A 24,075-nucleotide genomic window follows, 5' to 3' on the forward strand; every position below is an offset into this window, starting at 1 on the left:
TCTTTCCTCTCTGGCCTGCTGACACATATCTGCTCGCTGGCAGATCATGTTTGATGCGCAGCGGGTTAATCTTCGAGCCAAATCCTCCCTCCATGACTCCACTAACCCAATCCAGCCCTTTTTGCCTTTATTGCAGTGTAAGGGAAGAAAACACACACACACACACGCACGCACACACACACACACACCACACACACACGTGAAACTAACGCGCCATCTACAGCTCTGGTTATTGGTGAACAATGGCTTTGCACTCTCTCCTCTGCTTCTTCTCTGTCGCCATGGAAACCACACACATCGGATGACACCGGCTGGCAGAACAGCGTGTTCATATCGCTGCCATAATGTGTTCGCGCTTTGAATTTCATTAAGGCTCAGAATGTTTTTCAGATTTTGGCACATGCTGTAATTTCTTGCTAAGTCTGGTGGGTGTACGCCTACTGAGTGTGTGTGTGTGTGTGTGTGTGTGTGTGTCCAGAGTCACCAGCAATGGGTGGAGTCCATGATTAGCAGTTCTAAATTGGAGATGAAATCATTATTTGTGTTGGTGTATTCATTATTTCTGCTGAATGATTTCATGCACTGCATACCGTGTGTGATTTTTAGCAGACGTACTTATTCTGCTGCTGACTCTATTAATGAGTGTTTTTACTGCGGTTTCAATGCCTAAAAGAAGATGCAGCATTTTTACAAGGAAAAACAAAAAGTGTCTTCAAAGTTGTATGTAAACCTCACGGATCATCCACAGTTTGTCCTGAAATTATTTTGGGATCAACGAGTGTCTCGGTTTTCATTGTTTGAAACACAAATTGCAGAAAGTAACGTTACAGTGAACGCAGCATGATAGTTTTTGTATTTTAGCTGTCAGACTGAGTGATGGACATGCAGACATCATCAAGTCACTGCTTCAGCCTGCTGGAGACACGATGGACCCACCAACTGCAAATAATTCGTAGTAACATCCAATCACGATGAAAGAGTGAAAGCAAAAGGACAAACTGCAGTGATGTCAGCAGTCTCAGTCTGACAGCAGCTACTCTGAGATGTGACACCTGCAGTCTCACCTTCGCATTGAGTTTACACATCAGTGTGTCTAACAGACATTAGATGAGGTGTCAGTCTACTAATAACATGAACGAAATGGTATTCGGCCATCATTAATACCCCCTTCACACTGGACATAAAAACCGGCCAACATCCCCTAACATGTGGCCTGTGTTGTCAAAGGGAAAAGGTACAATCAGCGCTCAGTCCCGTGTCAGTCACGGCTGTTTATCAGAACCGCAGGTTTGGTGTCATGAGTCGACTCGGTGGAGCGGATTGATTCAAAGGTCCGAAGCCGGGCTAAATAAACCCTGCGTTAGCCTATGAGTGTATTCTCAGTCATTGATGGTTGATCCTGAAATGCTTATTAGATCAAACAATTAGTCAAGTTAGAGAAAACAAATTAAAGACGATTTTCACACTTAATTGAACTCATTAATCACATATAATTACCACACATTTACTGCTTTCAGCTTTTCAACGGTGAGGATTTTCTGTTTTCCTCTGTTTCATGTCATTATAAATTAAGTACCTTTTCACTGTTAGTCAGACAAAACAAGCAATTTGTCATTATTTTTCTGATTAAAAAGTTATCGATAGTGGAAATCATCTTTGCTGCGCTCCTAATTGTTGTGGTGGATATTTTGGATTAAACCACCAATGCTGAATTACTACATTAAGGCTGGGTCTCATTTTCTCAGGCAGGGACAGAAACGTTCCTCGCAGCACTAAATTGAGATCAGTTGCGGCTGCTGATGTGCCTCATCCTGGATAAATCTGTTTGTTGGGAAACTGAGTGATCCTAATCTCATTGGTTAAAAACCCTCCCACCTGGATCTGCCTGCAGGCCAACATTAGCATACGTAGGTGGCCACAGGCTTGACCCGACCAGCTGCTGGCTTCTCTCTGCGTTACTGTGTGTTAGTGCGTGCAGACGTACTGTACATAGGTGTGTGTGTGTGTGTGTGTGTGTGTGTGTGTGTGTGCAATTAAGCTTCCTCTGAGGTGCAAATGTCCTCATACCACAAAGTAACAAACATGCATGTAATCTGAAATACACTTTGCAGGGGAAAGTGATTGTTTCCCTCCGTTTTGAATATGTGATCACAGCATGCATGGACATCGCTGTAAAAGCACCATTATCATATCAAAGTGAATGCTGTCTGCAACATCAGACCCCAGTCAGTCAGAGCTGCAGCCCCCTGAGGATCCTCTCAGCCAAAAGTGATGGAAAGCCTCACACATAACATAGAAAATTTCTCTCATATCACCAGGCTTCTGTTCAAGTTTTCACTGCCACTTTCTTCCTTCTTCAAACAGCTGTTAACCCTAAAAACATCTCATCACCCTGAGGAAGGTTTTAGTGTCCCATTGTGGTCCAGTGTAGTGCGGCAAACATACTGACCGTATAGCAAGCTGTGTGTGATCAGTGATAATGAACAGAGACCCTGCGCCCTTCATGGATTGATTGATTTGATTTGATAATTAAAAAGTTGTACATCAGCAGTCCCAGTCACTGAGGACACAAACTGGATGAAGACTCGTGGTGTGTTTCACTTGTGGTCCCAGATCCAACAGACAGCAAAAAGGCTGTGCAGCAAACCTTCCTCTTCTGTGGTATAAAACATGGGCTGCAAACGACTGACAGGCCACGTGAATTTATTTCCTCCCCTTTAAAGTCGTTGGAAGGTTACTCCACTGTGCTGCAGCAGAAGAAGCTAAAATGCAGCATCAAATAACTAATTAAAGCCAAAACTTACCAGAAAAACGAACCCTTAAACACACATCAGTGTGATAAGAACTGCATAAAATGATAGAAACCATCTTTGGGAAAAATTTATTTGACGTGTACTTTGAGTTTTTAGTTTGGCTCATGTCCCATCTGCTAACACAGAGAGGGTGGGTTTAGGAGCTGTACTGCAGCCAGCCACCAGGGGGCGAGTTTAACCAGACTGAGGCAAACCTTTTGTAGAAAGAAGAAAACGGTATGAAACAATTCAAGCGTTCCAAGCGTCCCTTTGTGCCGTCTTTCCCCTCAGTGTTGTCGTCCTTGTCAGCGTCCAGGTGTTTTTTTTTCTCCCACAGCTGGCAGCTGTTTTGGGCGTCATTGTCGCCGTCCTTGGCGTTGGTTTCTCCTGAAGTTTTTCTACAGCAGGTGGAGAAGGTCATCAAATGAGCCGGTGAAGTTTCACGAGCAGTCTGACAGTGAGGGGCTGCTTCTGTCCTTCCTGCTCCAAGATAATAATTAGTGTGCAGTGTGTGCATGTGTGTTTTTTATTTTTTATTTTAGCGGTGCTGAGTTGGCGTTGTTCTCAAACTCTGGATGCCCTTGAACAGTAATTTACATGTTTGTGAGAGACAGAGGGTGAAAAAAGAAAGCCGGAACAAGAGTGTATCATTTAGTGTGTGCGTGGGCTTTCTCCTGTCTCTCTGCGTGTTACAGGACGACTGCCTCCTGCTGTCTGCGTGTATGTTAGCGTGTTGTGTAGGTGCTAGCGTGCGTCTCCGCGTGTCCTTGGCGAAGCGAGTCATTGAGTTCATGTTGGTGCACGAGCTCCCCTCTCCTCTCCGTCTGCAGGCTCCTCGTCATATTAGCGTTCAGCCCTCCCACCTCACTCCTCTGTGAACACACCCACCCACCCACACACACACACACACAACTGTCATGGCAACAGACCATGTTCAGCAGCAATACAGTTAATTAAACGGCAGGATTTATTTGGTTTGTGTGGTGATTTTATGTTCAGATTTGCACAACAGAAGAGAATGAAAGCGCATCAAGTGTCACCATAAATGTAAAGTAAATAAGTGGTCCAAAAGCAACATGTTTATGTTCCAGTGACAAAGCAGTCGTAATATCATGTACTGTTGATTTTTTTTTTACCTGTGTGTGTGTGTAAGAGTGGAAAACATGCACACACACACACACACACACACACACACACACACGTATGCACACATACCTACACAGTTGAATTTTAATTGACTGACTGTTCAAAATCAGGTCACATGGGGGGAAAACAGGCTGTGTAAGTGTAGATGCTTGGATGCACACACACAAAATGCATGTAATTAATGTGCGCACGCACACACACACACACACACACACACACACACACACACACAACGCTTGTGAGTGTGGAAATCTTACGTGCACGGCGCACTCATAAATGTGCATGCATGCACACCCACACCCACAATATTACATTTCAACCTCCGAAAACTACAGTTCTTCAAAGACAAACACCTTATTATTAGGTGTGTGTGTGTGTGTTTGATGCGTGTGCATGCAGATCTTGTCGAGCTTGCAGCGCCGCATCAACTCTAGCGAGGCCGAGACCGTTCCCATGGCAACAGATCCTTCCTCCATCCCACCACCTGTGGAGTCAGAAATGAAAGGATTTATGTGATGGAAGGAGAAAAAAGGCAGAGAGAAACGTTTGGACAGAGAAAGAGAGAGAACGAGAGAGAGAGAGAGAGAGAGAGAGGGAGAGAGAGAGGGAGAGAGAGAGAGAGAGAGAGAGAGAGGGAGAGAGAGGGAGAGAGAGAGAGAAGGAGAGAGGAAAAGAAAGGATTTCAGGCATGAAAAGATTGATTTGACAAGGAGAGAGGGATGAAATGAACAGAATGTATGCGATAAGAACGAGGGAGATGAAGAGGAGGTGATGAGATATCAAGGAACAAGAAAGAGATAAAAAGATGAGTGAAAGAAGGAGAGATTTAGGAGGAGGAGTGAGAGCAGCTGGTGTAAAATCAATGCGGAGGGTTTCAATTAGAGCCGACTGCAGACCTGTGCATTTCTTCTTTATATCGATATTAATGCACAGCGTTGAGTAAAGATAAAAAATCCTCATGTCTTATTCATTAGTGAGTGAGTGTGGGAATGAGAAAAGACAGGAGGAGTGTGTGTGTGTGTGTGTGTGTGTGTGTGCATGTCCTTATGAGGTAAGCTAAAATCAATGACAGTGAGTTAAAGAGGCTCTCTCTCTCTCTCTCTCTCTCTCTCTCTCTCTCTCTCTCTCTCTCTCTCTCAGCTTCGTCTCTGCTCACTCGTCTTCCTCGCTGTCTCCTGTGGTCTCGTCGGTGCGGCCATTTTTACAAACAGCAATTAAATCCTGTGTGTTTAATGTTTAATGGCCACACACCACAGGAAATCCAGGCAACAGCCACTCTGAAGGCGCTCAGTTTCAGTAGACTTGGAGCAGATTCTACACAACTACAAACCAGTATCACCTGTGATGATGATGTTGTTCTGCACATTATGTTATTTGGGATTATGGGAACACTACGGGAGTGCTTCTTCTCTTTACATAAATGCTGTAGACCTTGTTGTCATCACTTGAGCACCGCACAGGAGGATGCCAGTGTGGGTCTGGTAATTAGAAATGCCCTCATTTTGCCCTTTCACGTTTTCATGTCTGACCTTTCTCACACACGGCAGGCCAGCACAACACTTTAGAACTGATAGAAAAAGGAAGACTGATGTGACTTGGCCTTTTTTATTGGTTAAATAAGCAGCTGTAAGGAAAATGTAATTTCATTATTTGCTCTTTGTCAAACGTTATGCCATCAGAACCTGCAAATCTGTTTTTAAACAGATGACAGTATAGAGATTATTTGAAATGTGTTTTATTTGGACTGATACTTAAACTGCAATGAAACATTGAAAACATGAAAACATTGAAAACATGAAAACATTGAAAACATGAAAACATTTATGATGCTCTTACAAGGTACAACCTGTCTGTTTATTGTTTCTACAGGAGCCTGTAAGCCTTTGTTTGTTTGCCATCCAGCGTCCATCCTTTCCCTTTCTCTTTCCAGTCTGGGTCAGCAAACTGGCTGGCGGGCCCCGACTGTCACAACCAATCAACTTCCTCTTTACAGTCTGTCACAGCCAATCAGAGTGCCCCGGGTCTGTGGGTGGTTTAGTGGCTTCCCCTCTCCAAAACGATCTGGGTTAAACAAAAGGCGAAGCCTGAGGGTCGGCGACTTGCCAGCTCAGGCCAACAGCACTTGGCCTCGGGGTGCCATCACCCCCCAAATAATCAGTCTGACTCACACACACACACACATACACACACACTCACACACACACATACACACACACTCGCACACGTAAACGAGCCAAAATCTTCTCATTATGACCATCTACACCCTTCACCAGAGGAGTTGGAAGCCACCCCAATTACCAGTGGGTTACATTGGCACAGAGACAGCACACACACACACACACACACACACATAAACAAATTCACAGACAGGCCTTATGTAATGCTGTTTGATTATTTTGTGTGATGTGGGAGGGGAACAAACAACGACTCTTTCATCCCTTTAGTTTTGCCTCATTTGTCTCATCTGTCCTGGACTCAGACTGAAACCCTCAACAACTCGCTCCGACTTGACTCTGACCCTGCCAGCTGATGTCTCGTCTGCCTGGTCGGCGGTTCTAATTGGGTAGAAGACACTGGTTATTGTTGGTTCAACTGGGCTTGCACTTCGGAGGAACCAAATCCTGAATGAGGCTGCCAAACGTTTTGTGGCTGCAGCTTGTTAAATGTGATGATTTTGCTGTTTTTCTTTCTTTTATATGTTTGCAGATTGAGTGTCTTTGGATTTTGGGTTGTTAGTTTGGAAAATGTGATGGGAATAACAGATTAACTGATGATGAAAAGATTTACTTGAAGCCCTCTCGGAAGCTTGTATGGATCACCAGGACTGCAGCTAAGAATTACTTTCATTTTGGATTAATCCACTGATCATTTCCTCCATTAACAAACAACTGATTTGTCTACACAGTGAAGATAGTGATAATACCAGCAATATCTGGACAGACACAGAAAGGACACAGAATTCCTCGTATGCTGGTTTACTGGTACATATGATGAAGAAGAATCAGCTTTATTGACAGTATATATATTTTGATATACACACACTGAATTCGTCTTCTGCATTTGACCCATCCTTAGTTGAACACACACATTACATGCAGTGAAACACACACAGGAGCAGTGGGCAGCATCAAGCGCCCAGGAGCATGTTGGGGGGTTAAGGGCACATCAGCTGGCTAATGGAGGGGGGGGGGGCATTTTTCGCATTAATCACTCCACCACACCCAAATTTTTCCTGCCAGTCCGGTGGTCGAACCGGTGACCCTCCGAGTCGATTCCCCGGTGACCCTCCGATCACAAGCCGCTTCTCCAATCTCTAGCCACCGCTGCCCCCCATAAAGATCCGCCCCGTGTGAGGCTCGACCTTCAGATTATGAGACTGACACGCTGCCTACTGCGAGACCCGCAGGCTGCAGAAAAGACTCAAGCTCTCGCATTAAGAAGCTGAATCCAGCAAATGATTCATCAAATACTAAATTAGCTGCAGATTAATTTACTGCCAATCAAGCGAATCGATGAATAAACTCCGTGTGACACTTCAGCAGCACCTAACTTTATGAGGCCAGTGTTTTCCTTTCATATCTTCAAATCGACCCTGTGGCTCAAATCTGTGCTCAAAGGATTTAATGAATCAGAGCATGTGATTCTTACTTTCATTACACTGAACTTAATAAAAACTCTGCTGCACAGGACGATTTCAGAAAGACACAAGCTTCAGTCAGGAAAGTCGTTGCTCCTTTTTGTTCGTTACTTTAAACTGATCTGAATTCAAAAGTAAAATTTGAATTTCCGGTGGGTTAAAACCTTTAACTAAAATTCTAATTACAAAAATCAGCAGTTCTGCAGGGCCCTTATGGGCTGTTTAATTGTTCTCATGTGCAGTGTTAGAGTGTTACGGGCTAAATGGAAATCATGACCTTGTTATACCAGCGATTCATTTTCTTTGTCCACCGTTAATTTTGTTAAAGCCAATCAAACAACATTCCAGATGTTTTTACAACAGCTGCAGCACATGAGAGCTGCTGGCAAACAAAGCTGCTGTGTGCTGATGTGATGCAAAACGTACTTTCCTGAGCTGCCACAGAGCCTCGGCGCTGATCCCAAACCAGCTGTCCGTCAAAAGGTTCCTCCTCGTTAATCCAATTAGGCTAACGAGGCGGTGAAACGGAGACAACTCCACTTAATTGGAGCTCAGTCCAGAGATGCACAGTGAGGATGCTGGCAGACTGACTCCACTGTTGTCTCCTACAGCAAGACTTCCTGAGTTCTGACTGTCGGATGTACGTTTTTCAGGACTTTCAGGACTCAGGAAGACCTGAAACTGTGCTGGTGGGAGGGGTTTCGGAGTCTTGCACACCTGCAGTCTTTATAGTTAGCACAGCAGGAAAAGGCTCTGGTTTGTTTGTATTTCTTGTCCTTCATCTTGTGCCCCTGCAGAATAGTGTTGGTGGAAACTTGTTTGGCACACTGGGATTCAAGTCCGTAAATATTTTACTAACAACCTAAGAATCGCTGGCAGATTATGAAAATCATTAGGGTTTGTTTTTTTGATCACTATGAATGTATTCAACCCCTGCTGGCTCATGTGAATGATGATGCCCTGTTACGAATTACAGAAATATGTGTTTTTGTTAAAGTGATTGGAAGATGTAATGGGAGTCTCGCTGGTAAAAGAGCTGCATGTCTGAACGTTGCTTCACTGACAAGTGACTCACTCTCAGCTGTGTCAGTTTCTGCTCCACCCAAAAGTGGCTTTTCAGGCCGCGGCCAAATGCCAAAAATGAAGCAATATGCTAAAACTCGGTCTTCGTAATGTCCGGCCCCTAAGCTGCTGACGTCCGAGACTTTAAACAGCCTGTATGGACATAAAGTGCAGGATGCGCCTCGCTCACGCTGTGGTGAGTTCATGAATGTGTTGTGTTGCTAGCTCCAGCAAATTAGCATGTCAGAGTTCATTTGTTGTTTGTTTGAAGAATATAAATTTTAATGATCATTCTAGACATGGAAATTACGAATCAGCTTGCACATGTTAACATCATATCCTGCTTTGTGGAACCTGCTGTGCCAGATGGACTACAGTCCTGCAACAGGAACTGACGCTATGCAGAAAGTCGCATTAATGATGGAACTAATCCAAACCCTGGATACCATTAAAATTGTTATTATGTGACTCGTATTCGAAATCCCATTTATCTGTAATAAAAACGCACAGGAAACTATTGGCTATTTAACTGTTTAGAGGCACGTGGAGGCCAACTGATTTTCTACCATGCAGGGCAGCTCATATGGCCTCGCATCACGTTTCCTGCACTGGAAGACCATCCTATCACACTGGGCCAGTGCAGAGGACTTTATTATTATTATTATTATTATTATTATTATTATTATTATTATTATTATTATTATTATTATTATATCTACCACAGGGGCATCCAAGAGGGCACTTTAGTGATCCCTGCCCCTCCCCTTGAGTCCTACAGTGGATGTGAATGACTTGGTTCCTCATTTTTCATGCAAACGCCATTTCCTGTATACTGAAAGCAGATTGCTAACACGGATGTTAATGTAGTTGACGATGTTAAGTTCACCTTGAGGAGCTTGAGGAGGTGCTGTTTCATGTATAATGATGTAGATTTGTGTGTTCTGGATCACACACCAACAGCCAATCACATCAACACAGTCGAAGGCGGATCAGTGTTTTTCTAAATTTTGAGGATCATGTGTCAGGCCTCGCAGCAGCGTTTAGCAGGTCTTGCCTCTCATACAGGGGGCATCATAGGAACTGAAGTGACGGCAGAGAGTACAGAGTAGACTGAAGATCTCTGTAGAGGAGGTACCACTCAGCTACAGACTCGCAGACTGGGAATAAAAGTCCAAGACTTTGTCACATCCTCCCTTAGTTTTTCATTCTGGCTTTTTCCTGTTCGTCTCTCCGTCCTGATGTGTCACTTCTTCCGCTTGTCCCTTGTTATTGTCTCTCCTCACCACCGCCTGTCATTCTCGTTGGTTGCGCTGCAGCCATTACTGTCACTTTTCCCATCTGTATGGTTTGTATTCATTAGGCTCGCTGTAGCAGCAGGAGGAGGTAGTTGTGTTGAAGGTGTGCTGGTTTCCCCCAGGAGATTCAGCCAAACAATGTGCTCGTCTGGACAAACTGTCACTTAATGAGCGTTTAGCTGTCGGCTTTGTGTGCATGTGTGTTGCTGTGTGTGCATGTGTGTTGCTGTGTGTGCATGTGTGTTGCTGTGTGTTGCTGTGTGTGCATGTGTGTTGCTGTGTGTGCATGTGTGTTGCTGTGTGTTGCTGTGTGTGCATGTGTGTGCATGTGTGTTGCTGTGTGTGCATGTGTGCGTGACAGAAAACACAAGTGAGAGATAAAGCATGATGAGCATGATTGTTTTTATGTGTGCTTTCAAACTCATCAAGCATTAAGTGTGTAAAACGCTTCTGAGTAGTGATAGTAAATTCAAGTGTGTGTGTATGTGCGTGTGTGCGGGCGAGTGTGGTTTTGGCATATTATCGCGGGCTGCTCAGTTGATGTGTTAAACAGTGGTGGATTGTGGGACTGCTGGAAGGATTAGCCTCAGAGCGACTCCGGCTTCAAAGACGCAGCTCACAGCTGGCGCGCCGCAAAACAAAAGCTTTAATAAACCGAAGCCTTCCACCTGTCAAACACCTCGTGGCGTAAGCGACAGCCTCACGCCTAACGATGACACCCTCACGTGTATGCATCCATATATATTAGTTTATTTTAAGAATATTTATTGATCAGCGTTTAAGATTTTCTTTGCAGGGATGCCTTTTTAAGCACTGACACAATCCAACCATATGCTCCCAGGCCTCGTTCAAGGGTACGCTGAGACTACAGACTTTCCTACTCCAGATGTAGTTGTCCTGCAGCGGCAGCAGGAGACGTATTTTACTAAGTACAGTGTGTGTTATCGCACTAAAGATCAGAACTAATGTCTTTAAAATGGAAAATGGAAGCTGAGCCAATAACTCCTGGGCAGATATGATGTGTGTTTATTAGTTTATTTCAGCAGTTTGACAGTCACACAGGCCATGCTGCTTTTTCTGGTTGGATCATTGAACTTGAAGTTTTCATGAAAGCTCCTCAAAATCAATTCATTCAGAGGTTTTAATAGCGCTGGTCGGCCGCTGGGTTAACGCACTCACCACGATTGTCTCAGGTTTGCATCTGATCAGGGACAATTGTCTCTCATTCCCCTCAACTCTCCACTCTCTTGTCTATTAAAGATATCAAATGCCAAAAGTTATCCATCAAAGAAGAAGCAAAGCATTTTTTTTGTCAGTATTACTGTCAGCAGACCAGAATGCAGTTAAATCACATGATATATTTCGTTTGAAGTTACTCTGGAAAAACTCTCAATGTGTTGCTGTTCTTTCCAACCTGCCGCACAGCTAAAAAAATCTTGGTGGATTAATTGCCTCTGTGATTTTCTCGAGCTAATTAATGTCTTGATTTATTTAACTTAAGGATTAATTTTAGGACTGGGCAGCCTGAGTATTAGACAACACAATGACTGATTGCACCATATGGATTAGCCAGGTGTGGAAAGTGCTGGCGGTGGGATTTTAGGGGCTGGTTTGGTATATCAAGCCAGAATACGTCGCACAGTTGAGAGATGCAGTGACTGAAAACATCACAAAACACTCAGAGGAGAAGAAGAAGGCAATAAAAGTCAAGCCAGTTAGGCCAGACAGACCAGCTCTAACCTCTAACCTCCCCCATTTCAGCTTTTCGGTTAATCTGCGTTTGCGTATTGAAAGCAAACAAACCTAAACTGACGTCGCTGTGTAGAAGAGATCGTGTTAAAGTTCCTCGGTTAAGCAGTTCTGTTTTGTGATGAAGTTATTAGATTGTGGCTCGTTATTATCCGAGGGCGTGCACCTTAAATGTCTGTTTGTTCCCAATTCAGACATCACGTCATGTAAGTCATAAAACTTTGGTGGAGGTCATAATAAATGATAAACTACTGGCTGTGCAAATGGAGCCTCGCTGAGTGTTGAGGAGACATTTATAGATGGACAGATTAAATCCCCAGAGGGTCAGAGCTTATCTTCAGTCGGCAAAGATCCTGACGGATACCCTCGCATATGCCATCCAGTGGAGGCCGTTTACCAAAGCTCCTTATGCGACCACAAGTACGTGCGTTTAATGACTGTGGATGATCGGGGTCTGACAAAAAGATTTGAGTAAATGTGATGTGAAGCCTTTTCGTAAGTGTAGATGACATTTATGACTGCGTATTAAAGGATAACACTGGCGTTAATTTATCATTTCATTATCAGGTTAAGATTTGTCCACAGATTAATGCAGTCATGAAACAGGACCTCCGTGACTTATTCAACACCAATTCATAAAAACATTGTGACGCAGAACATAAAAATGTGCCAGTGTTATTGTACGGTTCGTTTCAGCCCTCCATCTGGAATTTTCTTCTGTGTCATCGTCACATATTTACAGCTTTCTTACAGTACAGTGGTCGAGACGTAGTCCTGTCTGGGTCTCCTCAAGATCATCACCGCCCCCCCTGCAGGGTACCCCCAAAGTCTTCCAAATCCCTTCCTCCCCGTCCCCATAATCCCAAATCCTCGCCATTCAAGAACATTAGCGAATTATTCCTTTAATCCAAAGTGGGAAGCGGCCGTAAAGCAGCTTTTTCCACGACTCAACGAGCTGCCCCTGGATGAAGTAATTGACCAGAGGATAAGCATACAGCCAATCACATCTCGTTTTAATTTGTTTAGGTAGGTTTCAGGGCCAGACTCCCTGAACCCCCTTTTGTCCATCTCAGAATGAAAAAAAAACAACAGATTTCAGTTTGTGATGTCATTGCGAGGCGGTGAACCACGTGTGTGTGTGTGAGGCTGGAAGTGTGAACCATTTGGTGATTGTATGTGTATGTTTGTATTTACAGTTCTGATACAAACAACAGCAGATGTTGCATCCAACAGCCCTTTTTTTTTTGTTATTCTTAGCTGCTATTTGCTAAAATTCCTGGATGTTATATTTTTAGCTGAGGTGATCTGATTTTAGGTCACATGTAGTTTAGATTTAAATGTCTTTCAGAAAAGGACGGTGTTGTTTTCGCCTCTCTGTCCCCCAGTTTATTTTCAACCCCTGCGGCTCTTCACAGTTAAAGTCGTTGCACCTTCTGCTGCTTTGTGTGGGATCACATTAGACTTTTTCTGTTGCTAGTTGCAATATATACACGTTTTCTTAGTGGCTCTATTCATCATACACATAATTATCACATAAAAGTTTTCTTCACATTCAAAGTAATCTCTGTATCCATGGGCACATTGCAAACAGCCAATAGCTAATTACTTTTAATGGTACAAACTTGCATGAAAACTGGGCTCAAGTTTTAGCCCAGAGCTAACAACATCCTGTTTTTATCCCCAAAGTTCCCAAATTATTGGAGCCGTTGTTCCAAAAATTCGAGCACGATTGAATCCATTAATGCGTCCGACTGAGAACTTGCTGAAGTCGTTGCATTTTCAAATTCATGTCAATCCTCTATGGTGTCCCATTGAGGACGTACACTTGCTTTATTGACCACAGACGTGTGAAGAGAGTGAAATGTACAAAACTCTTTTTAATTTTTTTTCTGGTTTGTTTTTATTTTTATGGATGTTTCATTAATTTTCAAGGGTATTTCTGCTTTTCAGCTGTAGATCCCCCTGCCTGCCAATAACTGAACCATTTAAGAGCCTGAAGTTTTTTCTGAGCTGATCAATACAAACTGTAGTCTGTTTTTAAGTGAAACCATTTTCACCTCATTAAATATGTTGAAGTTCCCACATCACTGTGTTTCCCTACCAGGAAAAAATCTTTGCCTTCACTCAGATCATACTGGGGGCTTTCACTTCGCTGCTCTCAGGGTGTCACAATCAATCCATGAGACTGCAGAGCCACCGCTTTCCTTTGAAAGCTTTAAAACAAATTCAGATCACTTCTTCAGTTGTCACATTTGGAATCTTTTTGTGTGTGTTTGTAGGAAACGTAGTCGGGACCAATGCCACTGAGCCGGACAGCACGGCCAATGTTACCTTCCTGCTTAATGAGGAGGAAGGGCCGGTCAAGGTCAACAAGATCAGCATCTCAGCAAGTCCCGATACTATCAGCGCTGTGACCCCGAGGGCGGGCCGGATCCCCCGCGCCGGCGAGGAGGAGGACGAGCAGAGCAGCGGCATGTTCGGTGAAACGGTGGTTCCTGCAGTGGAGGAAGTGGGCGTGGCAGCCCCGCCCCAGCTTAGCCCTGATTCAGCTGAGACAGAGCACCTGCTGCCGAGCAACAGACGCGAGCCGGAAGTCATGGAGGGCGAGGAGGAAGAGGATGAGGAGGAGCGTCTGCCACACACTGACCCGCCTTGGATTCACTCCAAGGACACAGCTGTGTTTGACCTGGATCACCTTTTCACCACCACTGCACCACCTGTGGCCACCACCAATCCTTCTAACCCTGACGTCCTCCACGTGGACTTCTTTGACCCTTCATCTCGTGGCCGTAGCCTCGACCTGGTCCCACCTTCTCCTTCATCACTGGCCCACGAGCTGCAGGGCGGTGACCCGACCTCTTGGGCAATGCCGGACAACTACGACTACCTCACACCCTATGAGGATGGCGTGTCCCCCACTGCCGATGAGTACACCTACAGCACCACGACTGACGCCTACGAAAGCGACGAAGACCTCCGGATCTCTGCTGGGTCTCCGGCTCGCTCTAGGCCAAGGGTACCAGGGTCTGGCTCTTTCATCCCAGGGGCAGCATTTCCTGGTGTGGGAGCTCCGGTACCAAACATCCCCGTGGCAGCTCCCCCAGCGGCCTCACCCGTGGACGGGTCAGACGGGATGGGTGGATGCCGTGTGGGCTACCAGATGGTGAACGGAAGTTGCCGCTCGCCCTGCGACATGCTCCCCAACTACTGCTTCAACGGGGGGCAGTGTTACCTGCTGGAGGGCATGGGAGTCTTCTGCAGGTATGATGCAACATGAACATTCACCCAACATATAGTACACATTGCATACATTTTATTTCATCCACCATTCATCATACAGATGTGTAAAACCCTTCCAAAATTGTTTACATAGTAAAAAGTAATGTATAGTACTATTTAGATACCAAATTAGGAGTAACCAGAGATATCTTACAAATGATAATTTAGCTGAGACGTACTGACTTTGCCTTAAGACTGTAAATGAAAGGAGCAAAATCTGAACAAAAACAAAAGGTTTCAATCAAGAAAAGGAAAGAAAAAGGTAATTGTTGAAAATTTACATTTCACAAAAAATTCAAAAGCCAAAGCGTCGCAGCTGCCTCAGGCTTCATTTGCATGTATAATCAATAATAAATTTATTCTGCAGCATCCACGGAGCAATCAGACACCAGTTTGTAGAATAAAATGTTCTGTCACCCGATGTACAAGGCGCCATGAAACTCTGCATTTACTGTTCTGCTCTGCTGCCCAGGAACACGTGGAAAAACTGCACAATATAAGCCGGAGCATTATTATTATTTTTAACAAGAGGTTTTAACGAGGAAATGTCCCTTCTTCTGCCAAACTGAAATTCAGCTTTGTGAAATTTGGTTTTCTTTCTCATGCAAACTGTACACACACACACACACACACACACTATAATACAAGTAAATACATGAACACCGACACAGAAAGTGAAATGTGTGATTTTATTAAACACTCATTTCACGTACAAACACTGAGCTCTAATGATATTATTTTCTATGACCTGCTTTCCAGGCATTAGCCACAAACTGCAGTAATGACTCTCCTCAATATTTGACCCAATGGGGTTGCCGTGTTACTGGATCTGGGTGGAGGTTAAAAGTCAAACGGATTAAGAGAATCATTTATGAAAATATGTTGTAAGCCACAGAGTAGTTCCAGCTCAGTATGAGTCCTCTGCCAATGCATCTCAAAGTCAGCCACTGCATCTGTGCTTCAAAACGTCCTGATCTGCGATGAGAAAAGCTACACTCGACATCTCATCAGCAACGCTGCGATCAGGATTAGAGCTGCTGCGGATGGGGGAGGGCCATATGCACCTTGTCAGATGGCTGCTCTGATTTATAGTACTGTATTATTGTGGAAGTGATGGTGTTCATATTATATACTGAACATCAATACTAAATCCGTGTTCACAATCTGCAGTAAGAATCACTTTCAGTCAGTCTTTAGATGAAAATTGATTAATATACCTTTATTTCCCTTTTAAATGATTTCCTCGTCCCCATCCTCCATTTCTTTTCCCTATAATGTGCTCTTAAAATGGTCGAATCTGCCCTAATACCGCTTAACGCTGATGTCCAGCCACACCACAAAAAGACACAGTGAAATCCACCCACGGTTCTTCGTCCCTCGTCTGTGGAGTGCTTTATATTTGGACAGAGGAGCATGTGGATGGTGCAACACAGCTGATCATGCTAAGATGGCCTCCTCCATTTTGGGTTTTCAGCTCTTTGTTCCTTTCGGTTCTTGCTAATATCGGTCACTAAAGTTAAACGTGTTTCGCGGATTTATTTCAGCCTGGCGTATTCAGTAGTTTTAAAAGCAGGTTAAAGCTTTACTGATATTGTAAATGCATCTGTTATGTTGTTTGGAGTTTCTTTCATACGTAATATAACATTTTAATACTTTGATTAGCACTACAAAAAGGTGGAGATGGTAGAAAATGCGTAAAACATCAATCTAAACGTATGATTTAGGTGTCCTGAGTCCCTGAGAACAAAAGAAGCAGAAAAGACTTTTTTCTACAGCCACCATTTTGTACTGACGGTCAGCATCCATACAGGAAGAAATCCATCACATGAGAGCCGTGGAGATCAGTTTATACACCCTGGCTGAGGGAAATTGGCTGCACATAAAGTTTGTTTTAACAGCAATTTCATCAGAAAAGAGTGAATGTCAAGGACAGCTCTGAGGCTGATTTGTTTCTCTCCGTGTTTGTGCGATCAGTCACATAAACACAGGCTTCACATTGCGTTATGACAGAGATTTTACATGCTTTTCCCTGCAATAATGAAATGAGTGAACCGACCAATCAGCAGGGAGAAACTTCCAATTAGCAAACAGCTGCGCAGATTAACATGCAAATGTATGCACAGTGGTGATCAGCCCCCTGACTGGAGATGATGGAGGAAGTAGCTTCAGAGACACATTTCATTCTCAGCCTTAACAAAGACACGCTGAATGTCTCAGAGAGCATGGAGACAGTCCACATGTCCCCAGTCTCCCATGACCTCGAGCCTACATGGCGCAGACCACGAAGATTATGTGATGACCACAATTTGAAATAAGAGATGTTTCTTGGAACAGCATCAGAGAAGTTTTTGATAGTGAAAAGACAGATTTATTTTGCCTCAGTGTAGGAATTGAAAGAGTTAAATACTGTAAAATCAGTACAGGACAATAAAAGATTCCTACAGTTCAGTTACAGTGCAGTGCAAGATATGAAGAAATAGTCCCAAAAGTTCCCACACAAACCCACATAGTCGTTTGAGTGCAGTAATTTAAACAAAACTATTTACTTATATATTTTAATTACCACCTCATAATCATTATATGAAAATATTCCCTAATTAGCTATTTTCACTATTTGTGCAAACCTGCTCACCAATAACACCGATGATCTGACTGTGACTTTTGATTATTTTTATGATACATCATTAGGTAACATACAGAAATTTTAAAAATAATTGTTTTAAGTATTTTTGAATTGCTGTACCCGTGGCTGAGCAGGAGGCAAATCAACAGATTACAACTGTTACTGACCCTGTGGTGCGATGCTCACTCAGCGCTGTGTTAAAAAACTCTGTTGCTACGCGGACAACATGATCCAGATAGTCAGGGCAGATTTTGGGCCTCAGTCAGCAGATAGCAGCAGTGATGAACCTCTGAGAGTGAGTCAGATGAGGGCTGCAGACTGAGAGGCGTTTGACTGCTGGGCAAAAGAGAGCAATGTGGGTTAATGGAGCGCTGACACAGATGAGGGCCGATATGCTCCTCTGCATGCGTGTGTGTGTTTAGGCATGTTTCTGATTACACGTACGACTGCGTTTGTGTGTACACGTGTTAACTGTGAGTTCATGTGTGTGTGTGTGTCCAGTGCACATTTGTGTGTGTGTGTGTTGGTGCATGCAGCTGAGCCAGAGCTGCCTCATACATCTGGCCAGTTCAATTAGAGCAGGATGAATGTTTGGACCTTGAGCCCTCAGTAGTAAAACACATGAACCTTTGAAGTGCTGCTTACTGACCTCAGACCAGCCTGTTGTATGTCTTTCCTGCAGGGCTGTGAAGCTCACCTGTCTCAGTGTAACTTACAATTGTAAGTACAATTTTGCAGCTATAACAGCTTCCACTCTTCTGTGAAGGCTTTCCACAAGGTCACACACTGATGTTGGACCAAAAGGCCTGGCTCACAATCTCCGTTCCACTTCATCCCAAAGGTGTTGGATGGGGTTGAGGTCAGGGCTCTGTGTGGGCCAGTCAAGTTCTTCCACACCAAACTCATCCAACCATGTCTTTATGGAGCTTTGCTTTGTGCACTGGGGCACAGTCATGCTGGAATAGAAAAGGGCCTTCAACAAACTGTTGCCACAAAGTTGGAAGCATAGCATTGTCCAAAATGTCTTGGTGTGCTGAAGCATTAAGATTTCCCTTCACTGGAGGTCAGGGGCCGAGCCCAAACCTGAACAACAGCTCCATAAAGAGGTGTGTCTGGATACTTTTGTCTCTATAGTGCATGTTTAGTGCAAACTGGGATGAAAATGCATCAGTTCAAGATGAAAATGTTTCAGTACGGACAAACAATGTGTGAAAAATAAAATGATCTGGAGAAGAGTTAGAGAAAAACTGGTGTTCCTGGGAAGCTTCAAGTCAGTCTGAGCTTTCACAAACGCCTACAGAGTCTGTTTCTAGTTTAGCTTCAGCAAATGTCTCAGATGGTCACTTCCAGAGTCTGTTTGTGCAGAAACACTCCAGTGGTCATATACACTTGAATAAAGTGAGACAAAACACACCTTTCTGACTGCTTTGATTCTCTGAGGGTTTAACTCTTAACCCGAGTCGCTCTGTACAAACACTCTGCGATGTGATCTCTCTTTGTGTGGAAGCTATCTGTGGCATCTCCAGCACTGGCTCTCCTGTCCCTCTGACTTATGCGATCTGACAGCTTTACTGTTGTGAATGGCTTCCCCGAATTTAGCTGCAGGACAGAGGACCATATTCGGAGAAAGGGATGAGAGAACAGAGGGAGGGAAGGACTGAGTGTGTGTCGGGTGCAAACAAAAGACAGAGTGTTTATGTTCTGAATGTTTGCAGCTGAAAAAGTCAGATATTAAGTAAAAGAAAGCAGAGGAACTTAAAAGGAGTGAGCGAGCGATGGGGAGGAGAAGAGAGCGAGAAGCTATCAACAGGAAATGAAAGAAAGACAGAAAGAGAGAAGAAGTGAGGGGTGGACAGAGAAACTGAGAGGAGGTGGAGGAGAAACTGAGTGAGAGAATGAGTCACAACCTTAAAACGCTTGCCAGCATGGAAACGACTCGGGCGAGCCAGGTCGAATTTACTGTGTGTGTGTGTGTGTGTGTGCGTGTCTGTGTGTGTGTGCATCTTGATGTGATTAAGGGAAGTTTTGAGCACCAACAGCAGTTTGTGTCCATTTTAGATTTGACTAAATCATGGCAACACGCTCATATATTTCACACAAACAACAACACCCCCCCTCCACACGCGCACACACACACACACACACACACACACACACACACACACAAGACAAGTCAAAGAGCACAGCCTTGTCTAACCAGGCCAGAGGTCAAACACACTGAGATTTATGAGAGCCGAGAAGGTTGAGACAAAAGACACACACGCACACACGCACAAACACACACAGTTTGTTTTTGCCAAAGGTAGTCTGGCCTGATGTATTCAATTGTTCACACTCTCACACACACGCACACACACACACTCTCACACAGAAATATGTTTTTTCACTGCACTGGTCTTCTAGCATCAGGATGGCTGTGTTTCTGTTAGGTTCACTGCATAGACGCACACACACACACACACACACACACACTCTCTCTCTCTCTCTCTCTCTCTCACACACTTCAGTCAATAGGTTTTTATTGATCTTGAGGTGGGCGGGGCCAACAGGCTGTACCGAACCAGACCTTAACTGTCTCAGCTCTCTCTGTCTCTGTCTCTGTCTCTTTGCTCCATGTTCCTCTAAATTTTTCAAGCTCTTATTTTGAAAGGAGCTGTAGAGCGGACTGTAATATCACTGCAGGATCCAGTTGTGGAAGCAGATATCGTCCAGTGTTTGCAAGCCCACATCAAGCACCTGTCCGCTCGACTTGCGAAGGAAGCTGATGGAAAGACGTGTTTCAGGTCACGGCCATCACTGCAGGCTTTGTGACCACCGTGATTTTATTGATCCTCATCCCGTAAAGCAGCACACCAACAGCTGCAGGTGGAGGATGAACAGGGGTTTTCTCCAGGTGCTCGCCCACACAACCGAATTTGACAATGAATTTGATGGATTTTGTTTCTGATCTCTGTGGAACGTCTTCTTAAGTTATAGAGTTATAAGAGACACAGTGTGGTTTAGCAGAGGTTAGAATTGCTAACCGCTCAGGCTGCCCTCCAGCCTGAGCGAGGGCCACATCTGCATACTGGTAATTGGTTTGCAGTTTATGGTATTGTGAGCGCTCTCCGGGGACGCAGGGGTTCACCTAAATACATTCTGAGTTCTCTTCTCGGTTGTGTACAGAGATCCACGCTGAGCGAGTCATTTACAGCCTCTCGTCATGTATGATGCAGCTCTGCAGAAAATGTAAATGAGTCAAGCAAACTGAAGTTTACTAAATTAGCTGTTTGCTCACCAGAGATATGGGAGGCTTTTATTGGACTGTGGCAACATTTCAAGTATCTTCACGCGGCATCACACTCGCTCTGTGCTCATGCTCATTTTGAAAGACGGCATAATCTGCTCAGAAATACTTCATACAGATCTCCCTCCTCTTCTTGCATTCCCACTTGGCATAAACCATGGAAAACAAGCTCCTTCAAGTGACAAAATGTCTGAAAGTATCTTAACATTGTTATCATGGTCAGAATCGGTCGGATTCTTCTGGTGCCAAACGGAGAACGCCGATTATGTTGTCGTATTTTCAAAATCCCTTTCCAGTTTTCAAATTGAAGGATTTAGCGATACTGGCTGATTGAATGGAACAGCTTTCTGCCCACTGGGGTTACTAATAAGGTTATAATGGTTCCATCTGCATAATGGAAGCTGATGATGCAGTGATATTTTATTTAAGCTGGTTTGTTCTGAGTGTGGCGCAGAGGACTGGGTGCCTCGGGGAAATCTAAGAGGAAGGCTGATGGAAGACAAAAAGCATCTGACCTAAAATCACACAGTAATGTTTGTGTTTTCAGATGGAGGTGGCCTGGTTTGTGCTCGCATCTTTGTATTCACTTGTCTGTTTTATTAGTTTATCTGAAAGCAGCCGAGGAGGTGCCAAATCCTTCAGACACGAACATGCAGCAGCAGCAGCAGCACAGACCTCCAGCCTTCAGTACTGGTTTTATTTTTCACAGTGTGTCACATGGCCTCAATCAGCAGCACAGCAGCCAAGCCACATATTAACGGTGACAGTGAAAGAGCGACCGTAGCAGCAGGGCGTCTTCCTGCACAAACGCACAGCAGTTTACTGAAACAGTTAAAGCTGAACTCGACAAGAAAGTCACATGTTGAAATGAATTCAAAGCAACTGAGTCTGATAGCACTTATGATTGAAAACAAATTGAATGAAGATTTATCCTTCAAAAATCATTGAAAAAAGTAAACATGAAAAGTAAGCATAAAGTAAACATATAACAGATTAATCTTCCCCTCATCGTCCAATTGAACAAACTAATGGATGAAATCATCCACTTACGTCTCTGAGATGGGTGCTGGTGAAGTCACAGCGTTATTTTTATTATCTCTACCTCATTCTGAGCCATCTTTTTCTTATTGTAACAAAAAGTATGAACTTTCATCCTCCTTTTATTGCCTTCCTTCATTAAATTTCAAATAAAGCCATGGAGTCAGCTGAGCTCAGACTCTGTGTCCCGCACTCTTTTCTCTGTCAGCTTTTTAAAGCCCAGTTTTTAATCCTGTCCTCTGCCTGCCCAGCAGTTTGCCCTCCCAAAGCCCTCGGTAGGATGAGAAAGGTTGCTCAGATGAGGTTTTCGTTTCAGGGCCGATGTTTTATAGTCCTAACTTGCCATATGAAGAAGTTTGCAGCATCACAGAGGTTTACCCTCTCCTCTCGTCTTTAACATCAGATCAGCTGCCCTCTGGGTGACTCTGCCTTCCTCTTCACCCTCTGCAATTGTTACATCAGAAAATAAATGCTTTTGTTCAAGTAAGAAAGTTTGAAAAATGCTGTTGTTTTAATGCAAACGTAAGATTAATGCCAAAACATTCAGTAAACACCCTGCTGTGCCCTGCCTGGTCAGTGCAGGTTAGGCCATCTGCTTGCAAATACATTTCTGCTCTCTGCTTGTTCTTGTTCTGTACTGCAAAAGAAAATTTGTCCATTTGTTGCTGAAAAAGGTCTCTAAAGGTCTCTAAAACCTGTTAAAAAATACCCAACTAAACTAAACAAATTCTATGTATTTATTTCACACTGTTTTCATCCTGCATGGTGTCCAAAAATGACACCATGAGGGCAGTGAGAGTGAGCCAAAACAGAAAATTATGGGTTGATTGGTTAAACAACAAGCTGAAACTATCAGCTAAAGCTGAGATCAAAGCTGCAGGTTCAGGTGACGTCTGTGACGGTTCATCACGAAGATCAGTTCTTTTCACAAGTCACACTGCTTTGTTAATATTAAAGATATTGATTATGGACACTTTAAGGACCTGTGTTCAAACTTAACATTCATCATCACACGTTATTTATGACAACAGAATACAGTGAGTGTATTAAACTGAGAGCAGAGGTTTTGTAAATGTTGGAGCTGTTATCAGTGTTTTCAGACTCTAAAAATACCTACCACAGTCTGTAATCTGCTGGCCTTTAGCCCGACTGAACCGACTGTCTGTCTAGAACTGGCCTTTCACCTCCCCCCCTCGTCTCCTCCCGTCTCACCCTCCATTACGCCTCATCAGAACCAACAGGGGGTCTTATTAGGAGGCCACAGCCCCATCTGCTCCATTGTCACCCTCTGAAAGTTAAATCTCTCTCCTCTGTGGGCCAGCCTAATCAGGTAAATATTGAGAGGATTTGTTAGCTCTTTGTAACGTGGCTCCGGCCGCCCTGATGCTAATTCTTCTGCGGCTGTGACAACCCTGTAAATGCAGCCGGAGTGACGGAGATAATGACGGGTTGGGCAGGAAAAACCTCTGCTGTAGGACACAGAGGGAGGTTTTATGGTGGAAGGCAGTGGGAACGAGGGAGTCTGGTCAAAACGTCTCAGCCAGAGGGGCTTCGGTGCTTTTAATGTCGTGACAGTAGACGTTGTTTTCGTCCCTCATGAGGAGTCATTTCCAATTTGATTTCTGCTCTGTGCAGCTGCCTTGGACGTGAGACTTTTGGCAAAGGAAAACCATTCCTAAAGATTGTCTTCGAAATTCAGCCAAGAGCTGTTTCCTCTTGTGTCAGCTTGTTAAACCATGTTCCAAAAACTTCTAATGGATAAGGTTGTTCAGCACAGGCAGGATCTAATGTGTCGGCACTGCAGCTTTTACCTAATATAACTCAAACAGGAGTAAAAATCACATTTGTCGGGGATTATTTTCAGCTGCAGATTGCACATTTGGTGCCCTGTAGTCCTAACAACATGACAGAAACGTAGACATTTCTGTCATGAATCTGATCATAAAATGTATTACCAGAACATGGTAGGAAATTTCCTTTGTGAACAAGAAGTCTGTGTGCCTCAAAGAAGAAAATCTCTTGACATATTGTAGAAACGTAAATATCCTACTAGTGAAATGCGCAAATGTTCGTGGTTTGCAGAAACATGCAGTGCTAACATTTTATTCTGAAGGCAGTGCTGGAAATATCTCAATTATGAATTGGATTGGACGGACACTGATGGTGCA

General features: G+C 44.0%; 1 protein-coding gene across 10 annotated transcripts in view; it reads left to right on the forward strand.

The window, feature by feature from the left end:
* The window catches only part of cspg5a (chondroitin sulfate proteoglycan 5a), a 46,124-nt gene that overhangs the window by 3,395 nt on the left and 18,654 nt on the right, over positions 1 to 24,075 (forward strand). For 9 of the 10 annotated variants that reach the window (XM_046400252.1, XM_046400254.1, XM_046400257.1 and 6 more), the window contains exon 2: positions 13,961 to 14,942. In XM_046400252.1, coding sequence (XP_046256208.1) covers positions 13,961 to 14,942 — 982 coding nt within the window. Of the gene's footprint in view, positions 1 to 8,366; positions 8,834 to 13,960; positions 14,943 to 24,075 lie in introns of those variants that run through there. The other variant, XM_046400259.1, reaches the window with a different exon arrangement.

This window comes from Scatophagus argus, chromosome 9 (genome assembly GCF_020382885.2).
Source record: "Scatophagus argus isolate fScaArg1 chromosome 9, fScaArg1.pri, whole genome shotgun sequence".
Lineage (NCBI taxonomy): Eukaryota > Metazoa > Chordata > Actinopteri > Scatophagidae > Scatophagus > Scatophagus argus.